Source organism: Mus caroli, unplaced genomic scaffold (assembly GCF_978045245.1).
Source record: "Mus caroli unplaced genomic scaffold, Mus_caroli_1 scaffold_1, whole genome shotgun sequence".
Classification (NCBI taxonomy): domain Eukaryota; kingdom Metazoa; phylum Chordata; class Mammalia; order Rodentia; family Muridae; genus Mus; species Mus caroli.
Window position 1 is genome coordinate 191,030,802 of NW_028227256.1, and position 16,464 is coordinate 191,047,265.

The window sequence follows — 16,464 nt, forward strand, 5'->3', positions numbered from 1 at the left end:
CTCCTATCCTGACCCCTGCTCCACTCACCAGCCAAGGAGGAGACGACGGCAATGCTGCCATTGCTCTGCTTCAGCATGGGCAAGGCGGCTGTGCTCATGACCACGTAGCTGAGGAAGTTGACCTCCATGATTCTTCGCACAGAGTGGATGTCGTCATGGAAGAGAGACATCGAGGTCTGAGTGATGTGGTTCAGAATGAGCATGTCCAGTCCGCCTGCAAAGAGACGGATGTGCTGACTTGGAAGACCACTGGAAGTCAGTCCTGTCCCCTTTCCCTCCTGAAAGATCTTAACCCAGAGAAGCAAAGGAGAGGGGAAGCCTTACCCATGAGCTTTCCCGCCTTGACAACAAATTGCTCCGCAAATGTCATGTCTTCCATAGTGCCAGCAATGTAGTGAGCAGAGGCTGCTCCGAGTTCAAGGCAGCGAGACACTACCTACAGAGACATAGCGGAGATGGTGGCCATCTTGGTCGTAGGTTTTCATGTTCAGTGTTTGGGGTAACTGGGGTTTAAATGAAAGCTTGTTCCAGAGCTCTGTGTGTGTGTGTGTGTGGGGGGGGAGTGTCTAGTATTCTCAGATGATGCCAGGTGGTGGTGGCACATATCTTTGATCCCAACACTCAGAAGGCAAAGGTGGGCAGATCTTTGGCCCTCAAGGCCAGATTGGTCTATCTATCTATCTATCTATCTATCTATCTATCTATCTATCTATATCTATCTATCTATCTATCTATCTATCTATCTATCTATCTATCTATATCTATATATCCTTAGATGATCATTGTCCTCTGAAATATATTAATTGGATAAATCATCTTGTGTGAGAGTTTAAGTCTGTTGTTTATCTCTGCAGGGTTTATAAACAAATGTTTCCAAATGCATTGTGGGTGTGGGTGCTTGCTTCTATGTGGGTAGATCGGAGTTTGTGAGTGTTGTACGACCTAGGGCTCTCAAACTTGTGAGTCTATGGGTCATGACAACATAAATAAATGCATGAGCAGATACAGGAACCTCAGTTCCTGAATACATGTATCTGCACAAGGGCAATGTGTATGAACAGGTACAACTATGAACATATACAGTCAAAGAACTCTGTGGCTACCAACACCAAACACATGCAAGTGTGAGTGTGTGTGTGTGTGTGTGTGTATTTGGGGGGGGGGCAAGACTTTGTACATTAAGTGTGAGACTATAAGCTGGACACAGAACACTCACCTTCTGGAGACCTTCCTCCGACCTGGCAGTCAATACCACATGGGCTCCCATTTTTGACAGATGATATGCCATTTCTCTTCCAATCCCTTTGCTGGCCCCAGTGACAATCACTTTCTTTCCCTGGAGCATTTCTGGGGAACCACAGAAGCCGTGAGTGTCCCCAAAGCCTTGTCTTGCTTTCCATACTTAGAGGTTGTGAGCCCAGATCATTTTGCCTCATGCTGTAACCACTGAAGCTGCACTTGTGGTTATTCATAAACAGGCTCTCAAACATGGGTTTGGCCTGGATGTCCAGAGCCGAGCCATTCTGCTATCATTTCTAAAAATCTCCACACGCAGAGATCATAGAGACCAGGCCAGAGAGGTCAGAGTTTGGTGAAAGTACCCAAGTTCAACCCTTTTGTCATAATCTAATTTTGCTAACTTGAAAAGGAATTTAAAAGAGCGTCACAAAATGTGTTCACAGAGATTTCAGCCCATCTACTTAGTCATCATCAACTTCATAACCCTTTTTTTTTTTTTTTTTAAATTTTGGCTTCTCAGCTATCAGTATCTCCATGGAACACAGCTATCTGGATGAGCCCTGTGTCTGGGTACTACCTTCCCTTCTGTAGATCTGACATCACTTTCCATGCTGTAGGTCCAGCAAAACATGACCTCCTTGGCTGTAAGGCTCACCCCCCTCCCAGTCCCCTCCTGCCTGCAGTCTGTGGCTGGAGGATACAGGGTTGCAGATTCATATTAGGGTTTCCTCTTTCTCAGTGATGTAGGGATCAAGAACACAGCTAGAACTTTAGGAACATTCCAGCACCCCTGTGTTTTAAGCCTGTTTCTCCAAATGAGACACAGTGGTACTCACCTGGTCTGAACTCTTCATTTGTAGAATAGTAGTAGTAGGCCAGGAAGAGCACAAGGATGGGGAGGAGGTATTTTTTCATAACTGCCATCAAACAGGGACCTGGCTCAGGGCGCCCTGTAGGACACACGAAGAAAACCTGCAGAGCTTTCTACAACCTCCCAGGCAGGCAGCAGCCTCTGAATTGTGACATCAGGGACGGGGGAGGCTGGAGTAGTCTCAGGCAGCACTAGCCAACTTCCCTGTCAGAGCAACGATTGGCTTTGGGTGGGATCCCATTCGTCCCTGGCAGCCTGCGTGGTGGATTTCATAATGGACAATGTTTACTCCATTTCATTGAGTAAGAGGCAACTTCCAGATGGCCAGGCTCATGACTGTGCAGGGCTGGGTTCCTGAGCATCTCCTACTGCGACATCCTTTGCACACGGCAGAATGGCCTTGCAAGAATGGCTTGTCAGGGAGGGAGGGGAAGAGGGCAGAGCAAAGGAAGGGAAGGAGGAAGGGAGAAAGAGAGGGAGGGAGGGAGAGAGGGAGAGAAAGAGAGACAGAGACAGAGATACATACAGAGAGAAAACAGCACCTAAGAACCCCTGAGCATGTGGGGCTTTGGGGAAATATGAATGATACCAAATAGAGCCAAACTCAAGCCAAGTCTCACCCTTGGCCCCACTCCCCAGTCAGAAGCAATTAAAAATAAGAACACAAAACAGCAAAATAAGCTCAAGGAAAAATAATGTGCCTGTCTTAGGAGAAAAAAAAATGAAGCAAACAAGCCATATAAGCCCCACACTCCAGTTCAATGAAAAAGCATTACAACATCAAAGAGAAGTTGCAACCCAGCCAGACCCAGATGGCGGGAAACCCAAGCTCAGTTCAAGACTCTCAGGCAAGTGCAACGGAACTCACCCTTATTACTTTAACAGAGAATAAAGAAGGAACAATGGGCGCCAAAACAGGAAGAAAAGCAGCAGGTTGTTAAACTGGGTTATGCAAATACTGTGGAGCAGCGAGGAACAGAAGAGGATGCTGAGAAAAGGAGGTCAGGCCAGATCTAGACCATCTTTGGCTATAGCCAAACTGCTCGCTCATAAGCTGCAGTGCTAACCTTTTTACCTCTACTTTGAGTCTGGGTCTCAGTTAAGTTGATCATGCTTGCCTTGAACTTGTTCTGTAGCCTCAGACTTGTGATCCTCCTGCCTCAGCCTCCCAAAGAGTTGGGATTTCATACCTGTTGCCATAAAGTCCCAAGGGACCTATCTGATGTACTTGAAGCAAAACTAGTATAGAGCATCCATGTCCCAGGTAAAAATGATCCAACAGGAGCATCAAGACAAGAGACACTCTAGCAACTAAAAATGTGTCGTCATGACAAGACAGAAATAATCACCTTTGTAAATGTGTAGCAAGATTTAATTAAAGAATAATCCTCAAAGAATTTAAGACACACCACAGTTAAGTTTTTCAACTTAAAACCTGCCACCCAAGTCATGAAAATCACCCAGAACAAAGCCAATCCTGAACTGTGAGTTACTGCAGAGCATGTAGAGAAGCTGGAATGTCAAGAATGAGTGTCTGGCCTATGAGGAGAGATTGGGGATCAACGATGGGAAAGATCTGAATCATTCAGAGTTTGGAGAAACCAAATTATGACCCTAAAACAGTCTCTGGAAAGATCCGGTGACTTTTTACTTCAGAGAAAATAATTTAAGGCCCAGAGGAGACGAAACAATTTGTCAACAAAGGCCACAGCTGTGAGGGTTGCTTCCAGAAGACAATAATGGTTTGAGAACAGCAGAGAGCTGGAGCCAAGGGCACAGAAGACAAAAATAGAAAGGCTGCAAAGTAAGTGGGAGGTGCAGCCATGTTGTCAAGACTGGCAGCATCTGAGTATTCTCAGAAAAGCTTTTATGCTACCAAGACACATGACAGACAGGACTCCACGTTCCTTCAACGGGGGGTGGGGGGGTGGGGGGTGGGTGGTGGTGGTGGATAAGACTGCATTCTTAGCCTTATATAACAGCAAAATCATTGACTTGCACGCAGAAAATAAGATAATAATGTTTTTTTTTAAATGTGCTTTGTAGTGAGTGAAATTATAGGGAACAAGAAAGAATCATTTTTAAAAATCATGATACAAAAGGAAGATAGGAGTGAAGAACACAGAGAAACAAGAAAGAGAAGAAAGGAATGATAAAAAGACAGAGAGAAAAGAAAGGGATGAGAGAGTGGGGACTGGGGAGACGGCTGTCGTTTCACGTAGAAAACACAAGCTTAAAGTGTAGACAGCTATGTGTGTGGTGGGCTGAATGTAACAGGCTGGGGGCAGCAGAAGCCAGATTTTGCAGTGTGTGTGTGTGTGTGTGTGTGTGTGTGCAAAAATGCTGATCAGTGGCTCAAGTCAGTGACAGTCCAACACTGTCTCTCAGAAGACACATAAAGACCCCAAACCACCACCAGATCATCAAAGAACCCAGTAGCTATCATGCTGTTAAGACAGAAACACACCCACTGCCCTGATTTCCATGAGTAAGAATAAAGAACTGTCATATAAAATGCACTAAATAGACAGATGTGTAGCCGTTGGGATACATCAGCAGTTCTCAGACTCTCTCGAGTCTTGGAAGCTTTTCTTTTCTTTTGGTGTTATCTGGTATTTTGAGACAAGGTCTTGCTATGCAACCCAGCTGACCTTGAAGTTGTGAATTTTTTCTGCCTCAGCTTTCTGAGCTTTGGGATTATGGTTGTATACCACTGAAACTGTTATCAAAGAATTGTGTGTGTTTCTGTATGAGTGTGAGCTTGTGTGTGTGTGAGCACATGTGTGCAAGGTGTGCATATGCACATGTGTGCATGTGTGTGTGGTGTGTGAGAGCTTGTATGTGTGTGCCCATGTGTGTATGTATATGTGTGTTTGTGTATGTGTGTGAGCTTGTGTGTGAGAGCCTATGTAATGTGAGGTGTAATGTGTACATGTATGTGTATGTGTGTGTGTGTGTGTGTGTGTGTGTGTGTAATAGTGCAGGTGCAGGTCTGTGTGGAGGCTAGAAGTCCTTTCTCAAGAGTTGTCCACTTTGCTTTATGGGACCAAAGTGCTGCTCTAAACCTGGAGCTCATCCATTTGGCTAGGCTCTCTGAGCAGAGAGCTCCAGGGATCCTTGTACATTTGCCTTCCCAGCTCTGCGATTACAAGCATAGGCCACCATACCAAGATTTTTATGTGGATTCTGGGAATCAAACTTGGGTTCCGATGCTTGTATGGGAAGCACTTTACCGACTAAAGTCTCATCAGTTCCCAGTGTCAAAGAACTTTCACACGTGGTTTTCCTATTGATATTGATGCAGAGATTTAGACAGTGTTGTTTAAAATTTTAAAAACAAGGCTAGCTTCTGTTCACAGTCAGGACAATAAAAAATGTTACGCATCTTTCAGCCTTTGGAAAGTTAAATGTCTCAGCACTGTAACAGGCCCCCAGACCCTAGCACAGCTGACTCCACAGTGAAAGTACCATTCATGCCATAAAACTCAGCATGTAGACAGAGCCGCCTGCAAAACTAATGACAAAGACCTAATCCATCAAAGCTCATAGCTCTCTAAATGGACTAACCTTGCTTTTTGGCTTCTGTAGTTCCACTTCTGGCTAACTGTTCTTGCTAACTTAAATATGTCAACCCAGGATATGGTTTTTGTGTTTAAAAGGTCACCTTAAGAAGGGCTCAGTGCTACACTGGATGCCAAATACCTACCATCACAGCCAGCTGGCTAATAAGAACTTTTTATTAGCTTAAACCCATATCCTAGCAGTCTACTCCAGTGAATACCCTACAACATTTCTGGAGGTCCCACAGATCCCCAGAGAACAGAAATTGGGACACCAGGGGTCTCAGAGTCCCCCAGATCGAGGAAGAGTGTGATGGTTGGGGCACTCCTAGGGAGAGCTCAACCTAAGATGTTCCAGGACCCCCTTTGATCAAATACTGTCTAATGCTTCAGAGGAGTCTGATATCTCTGCCCCTAAAGGAAATAAACATGAAGTTGCCTGTTGTGTCACTCCAGAGGTGAGTCTGGTTAAGATGCCTTCTGGTTGGACACAGTTGGACTTGGTCATTGATTAAGTGTGATCAAGTGTCCAGGATCTCTGTGAGACGTCACTGGACTCCCACTGTTTAGGCGCATGGATGCATGTGGCTACTCCTGGATCTCTCTCTCTCTCTCTCTCTCTCTCTCTCTCTCTCTCTCTCTCTCTCTCTGTGTCTTTTTGTCTTTCTATGTGTTTCTGTCAATTTCTCTGGTGTGAGACCCACTCTAGCTTAAGACTTGTGTCTTCTTGTTTGGGATTCAAATCCTCTCAGCTCTTCCAGGCTGCCAGAGACACCCTTACCCCTGCAAAACAAACAAACACACAAACAAACAAACAAACAAACAGCACTTGTTTTTTGTTTGTTTGCTTGTTGTTGCTGTTACTTTAATGCTGCTCCTGTTCCTCCTGAGTGGAATGGTCCCTGTGTGGAGTGAGGGAGTGGCTGGTCTTCTCATCCAGGGCTCCCTGACATCTAATAGTTCTCTGAGGTGAACATTCTCTCCCTGTCCCCACCTGCTCTAAGAAGTCCCAGAGAAGGAGAAAAGAGAAAGTTTTGCTTTTTTCTCTTTTAAACCAATGACCCATGTAATTGGAAAACTCAAATCCCACCATTTATTCACATATACTTGTCATGCTTTTACTACCAGACATGTCCATGGTATGATCTATAGAGAAAGAGGGCCTCTCAGCACTAGGGAAAGGACATTAAAAACAAAGAGAAAATCTTGGTCCTCCTAGAGGCTATTTATTTGGCTTCACCTACAAATTGCTATCCACCACTGCTGAGAACATTAAAAAAAGATGACTTCCTTGAAGCAACAGCCACTGACCTGGCTGCCCAACAAGTGGCTGAAAACCAGTGGACCTACTGATATTCTCAGGACATACTCTGACCCGGTGTTGCCTGAGAGTCCATTGTACGACCAAGAGAAAGTAGAAGATAAATGAACGAAAACATAAATAAAAGAAAAAAAAAAAAAAGAACAACTCAAATCCACAAGTCAGCAGAGAGCACCAGAAGGAAAGATCAATCTTTCAGAAACAACTGCAGACCGCTGGTGACCAGCCTTCACCAGAATATTCACACCTTCACCAGACAGCTAGCACAAGATGTTTTAGCCAGATGCTGGCTTTGCGCTTCAGTAAATACAAAACAGAGAGCTCTCACTCAGGAAGGGGTCCTAATGAGAGATCAATACCTTGGTAAAAACTCTGGCAAAACAGGCTGAGGAGATCTGGCCTTCCACAGGAGGATAGAAGTACTTGCTAGTTTACCTAGATGCCTTTTCCAGGTAAGAAGAAGCAGTCCCCACCTGGACTGGAACTCCTCAAACAGTAGCTTACAAAGCTCCTCCAGGAACAGTTTCCTGATTTGGTTTCCCTCTAGCGATGGGGTTCAACAATGGCCTGGCTTTCATAGCTCAAGCCTTTTATTTAATAGCTAAAGCTTTAGATATAGTTTGAAAGCTTCATTGTGTATATAGACCTCAGAGTTCTGGGCAGGTAGAAAGAATAAACAGGATATAAAAAGAAATACTAACAAAAACTCTTATTAGAGTCCAGTGACTCTTTGCGTTGCTTTGGACCCACTGCATCCCATGTAGGGAGGGATTTTCCCTCTGAGAATACCTCCCCCACTGCTTCCCAGGCTGAGAGAACAGCAGTCTCTAATCATTCTCTAACAGAACTCTCTAATCATTCCTTTCTCAAGTCAATACAGACCCTCAGATTCTCCATAAAGGCTACCCAAGAAACCCAACTGATCTCAACTTTCTCCTTTCAAATCAAGTGATATTCGCTTGGGCAAAGCAGGTTGCCCAAGCAGGTACTGGAACAAACCTAGATGTGACCATACACAGTGATTATCTCCACTCCTGTGGCTGTGAAGGTGGCTGGTAGTACACCATGGATTCACCAATCCAGACCGAGAAAGCAGAAGCCAAGGAAGACAGTTCTAAATGGACTGTCCCTGGACTATGGACCCATTAAAATTAAGGTTTTGTTGGTCCCCAAGCCCTTCTACTCCCTGCCCCCTCTACTTCATCCTGAGTTTTATGTTTTATATTAATACAGGGCCATGGTCCAAACCCCACTGCTCTCTGATGAGACATAGAGGGAAGGTATTAGCCAGTGTGACTACAGATCAGAAACCCATATTTAAAAATCTGGTTATATTAGAGAAAGGAAAGATACATTTAGTCCAACTTCAAAATTCCCCCTAGTCTTTCACAGTCCCAACAGTGTTTAAAAGTCCACAGTTCAAAGTCTCAGATACTCATGGCACTCTCTTAACTCTAATCGCCCATAAAATCAAAGGTGAAAAGCAGATCATAAATTTCCAACACACAGTAGCATAGGATATACATTTCTATTCCTAAAGGAAGAAGGGGAGTCATAGTGAGGAAATACTGGACCATTATGATATGGCTACAAGCCTAAAGGGGGCTAGGGAATTGAATATGATGGTTTGAATGGCCACTTAGGCTCATAGGGAGTGGCACTATTAGGAGGTGTAGTCTTATTAGAGAAAGTGCGGCTTTGTTGGAGGAAGTGTATCAGTTGGGGGTAGGCTTTGAGGCTCAAGCCACACCTAGTGGATCACTCTCTCTTCCTGCTGCCTGATGATCCAGAGGTAGAACTTTCAGCTACCTCTCCAGCACCATGTCTACCTGTGTGCCACCATGCTTCCTGCCACGATGATAATAGACTAAACCTCTGAACTGTAAGCCAGCCTCAATTAAATGCTCTCCTTTATAAGAGTTGCTATGGTCATGGTATCTCTTCACCACTGTAGAAACCCTAACTAAGTCACTATGGGTCAAGTGCTGTGAATGAAAAGGCCAGGCCTTACAAGAATGTCAAAATGCAAAAGTCAATGATAAATGTACACTGTGGGAAGTCGACAGTGTCAAGAAACAAGCAGAGCATCCATGTGTAGGGTGTGCATGCAGGAGAATCTTAGAAAGAAGTCATTCTTGATCCACACAGAACTGTGTGTAGCCAAAGGAAGAAGGGTAAATATGAACACTCTGCTTGCTGAACATGTCGGGTAGAGGGGAGGCCTGTTTTAGGAACACTTGATGTAAAAGAAGCTGTGGGAGAAAATAGAAGGAGGTGTGAAAGAGAATGGTGTGTTTGGGGAACTGCAAGGAGCACCATATGTTGGACCATTAAATTTTGCACAGTGGTTCCAAGATGAGAAGCCAGACTGGAAAAGAAAGCCAATGGCCATACCTTTGAGGGTCCTAAGTAGCCACCATTGGAGTGCATAGTTCTGGTCATTTCTTTCCAGTTATATAGATTTGAACTCAGTCCCTCTCCATCATTCCCACCTCAGGATGCTTCTGGTTCCCTTTCCCTTTGTAACTCCTCCTGAGTTGAAAAGCTTGGAAATTCTCAGCTATTCAGGCTTATCCATCCCCTACCTGCCCTCTGGAATTTTACTTTGTCTGCCAAGACGTGCTCGAATGGCTATGTCGCTGGGGTATGCAACCCCCTGGAGCTATGCCCAACCTTGTCCCTAGGATCCTCAGGTTCCACCAGATTCTTCTGCCACACCTTCCTCTGTTGTCTGACTCTTGGTAACCCTTGCTGTCTCGCTCTCTTCTCCTTTCTCCCTATCCTCTCTTTAGCCTGGGTCAGTTTTTCTGCTGGTCTATCTTCCTGTCTCTCTGACGGTCTCTTAGCTTGCTCTGTAGACTTCTCTTTCTGATTCCTTAAATGTCAGGCTTCTCCTTGAGTCTATTCTTTCTTTTCTTCTCTCTTTAGTTCCCCTCATTCTTATGGCTTCACTGACTGTCATTTTTCTTATGTGCACTTTCTCAGCTGAGCATGGTTCCCTATTCACACAACTTCTCCTTTAGACTGCTTCATGAACACCTTACATCAAACATGCTGAAACTGACCTTTTAAAAATTTTTCATGGTATTTATACGTTTGTTTAGTGTGTGTCTGTGTGTGCCATAGCACACATGTAAAGGTCAGAGGACAACTTATGGGAGTCAGTTTTGGACCCATGGGTCTTGGTGATTGAACTCAGGTTATCAAGCTTAGCAGCAAATACCTTAACTTACTGAGCTATCTTGATGGCCCAAACTATTTTTAACAGTTCTACTGTTGAAATGCAGTATTTACCAGAATACTACCTTATTTTATGTGGATAGTTGGATGATTTTTAATAATTTGCAGAGTTAGGAAATATCATTGCAACCCAAGTTTAGACCATCTTTATTATCCAACAGACCCTTTCCTGCTACCTGCCATCAATTGATAGCCCCCAGCCTGGCTCGGATGGTTACTGCCCCTCCTTCCACCTTCGTAAGCTTGCCTTTTCTGGGCTTTCCCCAGCATCAGGGTCATCTGACAGGTCCTTTCCATGCTTGACTTCTTTCACCTTGTGTGGTATTCTGCGGTTGCAGGGCTCTGAATCTTGTTGCTTTGTGCTATGGTGACACCTGCTTTTGTTCTTGCTCAAGAGAGAGGACAAGCAGCTGGAGCTATCCACGTTCTGCACCAGAAACAGCCCCACAGGGAACTGCCACACCCACTCCAGTAGTGACACTCGTGACAGGCCTAAAACCCTGGATGCAGTCCTGAGGCGAAAGGTTAATGGAAACTTAGCCTCCTGGAACCTTGGCATCCCCATAGCACGTATGCTCCAAACCTGTCCCCTATTAGTCTGGTGTATGGATCCGTGTGCTCTCTTTCGTATAGCTAAGTTAGATTAGCCTCCACCTAGGAAGTCCTTGAGCCAAGTCCTAAGCTTGGAATTCAGTAAGAATGTTAACCTATTCAGTAACATTCAAATTTACTTCTAGTAGAGACAGTGAAAGTAATCAGGCATTACAGTTTACTTGAATAGAACTAGAAATCTAAGGGCTAGTCTACATAGTAATTACTTAGAACAATAGCCAAGTCACTCCTATACACAGGAATTTACAATGGCCTAGGAAGAAGGTGGGTTGTGGTTTTAGGAGGAACTGTAGTATTATTCATGAAAGGGTTAGTAGATGGATTTCCCCTGGTGCAGGTTTTTCACTAGGCCCAGAGGAACAGCATTATCAGGTATTTACTAAAGGACCCCTGGTGGTGGGTTTAACAATAGACTAGCATTGCATCAAGACCACTCACCTGGATCCTGTGTTTAGCTGATTTTAATTAAGGGTTGTTCCTATTCTCAGTTGTAAACACGGCCTGGCTCCCCCTAGATTTTTATGTATGCATTTTCTTTGTTTTGTGTCAATGTACCTTGGTGGTGAAAGAGGGAAATTACTGAACTCTTCCTGAACTCTCCAACTCAGAGTCCTCCTACCCCTCCCATCTAGAGATTGTTCCCGGAACACACCTGAACTTCTCACCCCAGAGTACATTCCTGAACTCTTCACCCCAGAGTCCGACCCCCTCCCAATTGAAAACTGTTCCAGGAACATTTTTTAGATAAGGGTCTCCTGGAACAAACCTAGTCCTACCCCTCCTAACTGAAGACTGTTCCAAGAACATTTTTGAGATAGGGGCCTCCTGGTACTACCCCAGAATGTTCCAATAGATCGGGTACATTGCCAAAATATAGGACACAACCCCTTGGTGACGTAAAACTTGTACTTTTCCCCTGGCTTTTTCCTATAAAAGCCTGTGAAAAATTTGGGCCGGGCATCGATTCTCCTCTACACCATGCTGGGTGTATGAGTTTCGACCCCAGAGCTCTGGTTTATGTGCTTTTTATGTGCTTTCTTGTTGCTGCTGTATTAAATCTTACTCTCTACATCTTAAGTTCGGTCTCAGTGTCTTCTTGGGTGCGCGGCTGTCCCGAGACTTGAGTGAGTGTCTGCCCTCCGGGGGTCTTTCAGTGGATGTATTCCCTAGCTTTTTTGTTTTTCTTCTGTATTAAAAGTCTGGTGCTTGCTTGGAAAAATTACATTCAGATACCACACTCCCTTGTGTCCATATTTGTTTGTCATCTGTGCCGACTCCTTGCTCGCCTGTAACCAGAACCCTGAGTTTTCCTGCCCTTAACTGGAACCATGAGTTTTCCTGCGGATCGGATCGAGGACCCGACTGAGGTCGGTCTGCAGCAGGGAACTGGTATGAACATGTGTGGTCATTTTGTTTTCTGGTATGCACCTTAGAGTGATATTGTTGGCTATATGGACAACTTACGCCTAAGGTTTTTTTTTTTTTTTTTTTTACTCAGTTCATATAATTTATTGCAGTTAGTACACAGTTTAAAAATTCACCAACATACCAATAGTACAAAACTAAACAGCATTATAAGTTATTCCCCCTCAGGAAATAAAACATACTATGATTGTCAAAGCTAGATGTCAGTCTAAGATTTAGAACAAAGGAAGAATGTGAAACTAAGTAAAAGAAAAAGCAATCACTCACAATGACCATTAAAAAAAAAGAAAATCCAAAAAGTCCGTTCTTCCACGGACATTGATTGTCTCCTCTAAATTAATAAAGATTATTTTAACATAAACTATATTAAAAAAAACCTAGAAACTCCTCAAGTAACTAAAGATAATGCTCCAAGGCCATTTTCACAGCTTTGTTTGTTTGTTTGTTTGTTTGCTTTAAATGCCATTACAGCCAAATTAACATACATTTGACCAAATATTTCCAAAACAGTCCAGCAACACACAATGGAGTTTTCCATTCAGTATCTTAAGCACAAAAATAGGCTATGTTTATAGTAGTTAAGGCGATCAAATTTTAAACAAAAGCAATTAAAAAAGAAAAAGGGAAAAACAACCACCTTTTCCCATGCTACCCCCATAGACCTTATTTGTAAGTGCAAGACAGGAAAACAAACAGTGTGCAAAACGCTTCTGCCCCACGCTGGCCATCAGAACCACACGTCGGGCTGCAGCCTCTGCTGCCCATACACAGTCTACTATCCCCCCTCCCCATGTCAATCAAGGCGGTTCAGTCCTTTCAGCTTGGGGCTTTTTCAGTCCATAGAATCTTTTCATGAGTTAGGGGGTAGGGGGAAGGAAAGGAAATAGGGGAGAAAAAGAAAAGGGAAGCAAAGCAGAGGGAGAGAGAGAGAATGACCTATGACCTATTGTCAATTTGTGCAGTAGTTATTCTAAAAACACTCGGCTGGGTACGTGTGTACACCTAAACTCTGAGCTGGCATGGGTTCTGTGCAATTACAAGTGTGGTATGAATGCACACTGCACACGCCTAACATTTTAAGGTCCGTGTCTGCTTTCCATGAAGTTATCTGTGTCCCAGTGATGTCTATTATGATGGATGGCTCCTCTGTTTATACATTTAATACTCTGGATCTCCTTTTTGGATATTCTTCTTCATAGCCCCATATTTCTTCCTGGTTCCCCACTCTGGTTCCTCAGTATCTCTAGAACCATCTCCTAACCCCGCTTCATGGTGACTGCTCTAACTCAGGCTACTGCTCTTTCTCCTTAAGTAACCCACACTGCCCTTTGACATGTCATCATTTCCAAATTCAGACCATTCCTCTTCTTTGAAAGATGATTGAAAAATACTTGGTATGTGTTCTCTAATACATGCAAACATGATATAAGTAGACTAAGGATACAAAGGAATCTGTGGGCTTTTCAACTTGCAACTAGGGGACCATCAGCTCTCCTACATTCCACCCACTTCATGCTGTAACCAATCAATGAGTTTCTTGTGTAGAAGGATCCAGCGGTTCCTTGTGGTTTTTAAGATAAAGTCTAGAAGACTCACATCCTCTCCACAGGAGCTTCTTCTCCACCTGAATCAGTCTTGTCTTTCAGACACTGCCCTTCAAAGTCTCATGGGGAGGCCTGCCTCACCTTCCCTGAGACTAGACAAGATATACCCAGAACTGGCCACATCTCTACCCAGAACTGGACACATCTCTTTCCAGCCAAATCTCCTTTCATTCCTAGTTCTCCTCCATATTGATAGCTGACTACTGGGAGGGCCAAGGCCAATGGTCAATGCCCAGCTCGTCTTGACCAGTGGTAGTACTTAGCCCATCTACACCAGCACTGCAATACCCAGTCCTTATTGCCCAGCACTGCATCTCCAGTGTTAGTACCTTGCTGAGGCTTGTCAGGTGCTCAGTGAGCATCTTTGGTATAGTAATATGTGGCTCAGATGCAGGCATCTGGTAGATATTTTGAGTTTAGCAAAGGTCCAGACTATAAATATGGATTTGGAAAAAAATTAGACCAGTTAAAATTTAAATGTATAGGCATACTTAAGACTTAACAGAAGAGAGCAAAGGCTGAAGGGTTTATTACATGAACAGTTAAAGTCATGGAGGAAAGCCAGTGAAGGAACAAAGGGGAGAGCAAGCAGCAGGAGGACTTGAGAGAATACAGAAACCAAAGGTGACAAATCTTGAGTAGTCACAAAGATCAGACAGGGCGGGACAGAACAAGAACACAGACTGTCACTGAGCATCTGTGAGGGGAATTCTGAAGGCACTGAAGTAGGAACACTGAGCGAAGAGTGAACGGGTATGAGTTTGTGTGTGAGCCTTGTATTTGTATATATGTGTATGATTGTATGAGTGTTTGTATATTGTTTACATAGGAATATGTGTCTTTGTGTGTATATGAGTTTGTGTGTGTTATACATGTATGGTTTTGTGTGTTAGCTATATATGAGCATGTGTTTGTGTATTATGTTTGAGTGTATGTGTGTGAGGAGCATGTGTTTGTGTGTGTGTGAAGAACATTTGCTTGTGTGTGTGAGAGAGCATCTGTCTCTATGTATCTGTATGAGCATGTTTGTGTGTTTGTGTATATGTATGTTTGTGTGTGAGGAGCAAGTGTTTGTGTGTATGTGTGGGCAACTGACTCTATGTATGTCTATGAGATTGTGTTTGTGTGTATCTTATATATGAACATGTGTTTGTGTGTTGGGTATGTATGTATATTGTGTATGTGTGTATAACTGTATATGCTGTGTGAGGATGTGTTTGTGTGTGTTGTTTATATGTATGTGTGCATGTGTGTGTGTGCCCTTTCATGGACCTTCAGAAACAAGAGGCAGCAACAGTTAAGCTTTCATTCCAATATTTCTGAGTTGCATGTTGCTGCACTGAGCATCTTCTAAGCTGAAAGAAAATGATCTTGTGGAGAAAGAAGTCAGAACGGCGGGAGGATGTGATTTATGGAGTCTGACTCCAGTCGACATGGTCCATGGCACTGGCAGAGAGCCCACTTCTAAGTGTCGAGGAAAACAAGTGAGTGTAGATTTTTGAACCCTCTGCTTCTGCTTCCAAGCCCAGGATGCTTCTTGGCAGAACTAGTTTGCTTCCTTCTATTTGTGGAAAGTAGACGAATGCAGCTTCCCCAGGTACTCATAAATCTTGGGAGAGGGCGAAGACAGGAGGTGGGAGGGAAATTCCTTCCATGTCTCCTCCCTAGCCATGACCACCATGTGCGTCTTTCATTCTCGTCTCTGTTGTGTCCCTTGCCTTCCCAGTCTTAATGTGCTTTATCCGAAAAGAATGTCTTTCCCATGTTTAATTTTCCGTTTTATGTCTGACAGGATGGTTCACAGAGTTTGAGGGCTTGGCCGCAGCTCTGAGAAGTAACCTAACAGGGAGGGAACTGGCTGCCATCTCTGGGCTCTAGGATGCTGAAGGATTTAAGGTTTTTTGGGGGGAGGGGGAGGGGGGTTAGCTTACAAAGCAATGGGTCTCACTGAGTCATTTTTATATATGTCATTATACTTTATTCTTATTCCACTTCCCTCCTCTGTACCTCCTCTCTTACTGTCCCTTATTCCCCCAAACACTGTCTTCTGCTTTCATGACACATATTCCATTAGCTTCTCCATTTATCTCTCCTTCCCTGACTCCTCTCATAGTTCCTTTTCTACTTACATCTCTCTCTCACACACACACACACACACTCACACTCACATGCACACACATGTATATACACATTACACACATCCATAGACTACTCACAAATACACATGTTCATACACATACACAAGTGTACACGCACACGCACACTCACATGTACATGCACACACATACACACATACGCACATGTGCACACACACTACACATGTTCACACACATGTACATGTTCACACACATGTATACACACAGTACACACATGCACACAGTTCTCTCTTTACCCTTCTCTCCCTCTCTCTTTAATTCTCTATTCCACATACAAGGTTTTTAAAACCTGTTGTCTCTCTGACAGCTTATTTTATTTAACATAATGCTCTTCTGTAGCCTGGTCTTTGCTACCTCTTAGGTTCTTCCTTTTCCCACCTTTTATTCCCCTGGTTTCATCCCCTAACACTCATAGGAGAGAAAAAAGTATAGAAGG

At 43.9% G+C, this 16,464-nt stretch overlaps 1 protein-coding gene and 1 long non-coding RNA gene across 3 annotated transcripts in view; one reads left to right on the forward strand and one right to left on the reverse strand.

The window, feature by feature from the left end:
* Hsd11b1 (hydroxysteroid 11-beta dehydrogenase 1) overlaps positions 1-16,464 on the reverse strand; it is a 46,781-nt gene that overhangs the window by 20,316 nt on the left and 10,001 nt on the right. Inside the window, exons 1-5 of one of the 2 annotated variants that reach the window (XM_029475029.2) lie at positions 3,301-3,389; positions 2,076-2,189; positions 1,217-1,347; positions 325-436; positions 29-214 (exon numbers count right to left, since the gene is read on the reverse strand). In XM_029475029.2, the coding sequence (XP_029330889.1) occupies positions 29-214; positions 325-436; positions 1,217-1,347; positions 2,076-2,189; positions 3,301-3,310 (553 nt within the window). In that variant the 5' untranslated portion in view covers positions 3,311-3,389. Of the gene's footprint in view, positions 1-28; positions 215-324; positions 437-1,216; positions 1,348-2,075; positions 2,190-3,300; positions 3,390-16,464 lie in introns of those variants that run through there. The other variant, XM_021176794.3, reaches the window with a different exon arrangement.
* LOC147006302 (uncharacterized) overlaps positions 3,638-16,464 on the forward strand; it is a 40,558-nt gene continuing 27,731 nt past the window's right edge. The window contains exon 1 of the long non-coding RNA XR_015048673.1: positions 3,638-3,914. This is a non-coding gene — a long non-coding RNA (uncharacterized LOC147006302). The remainder of the gene's footprint in view (positions 3,915-16,464) is intronic.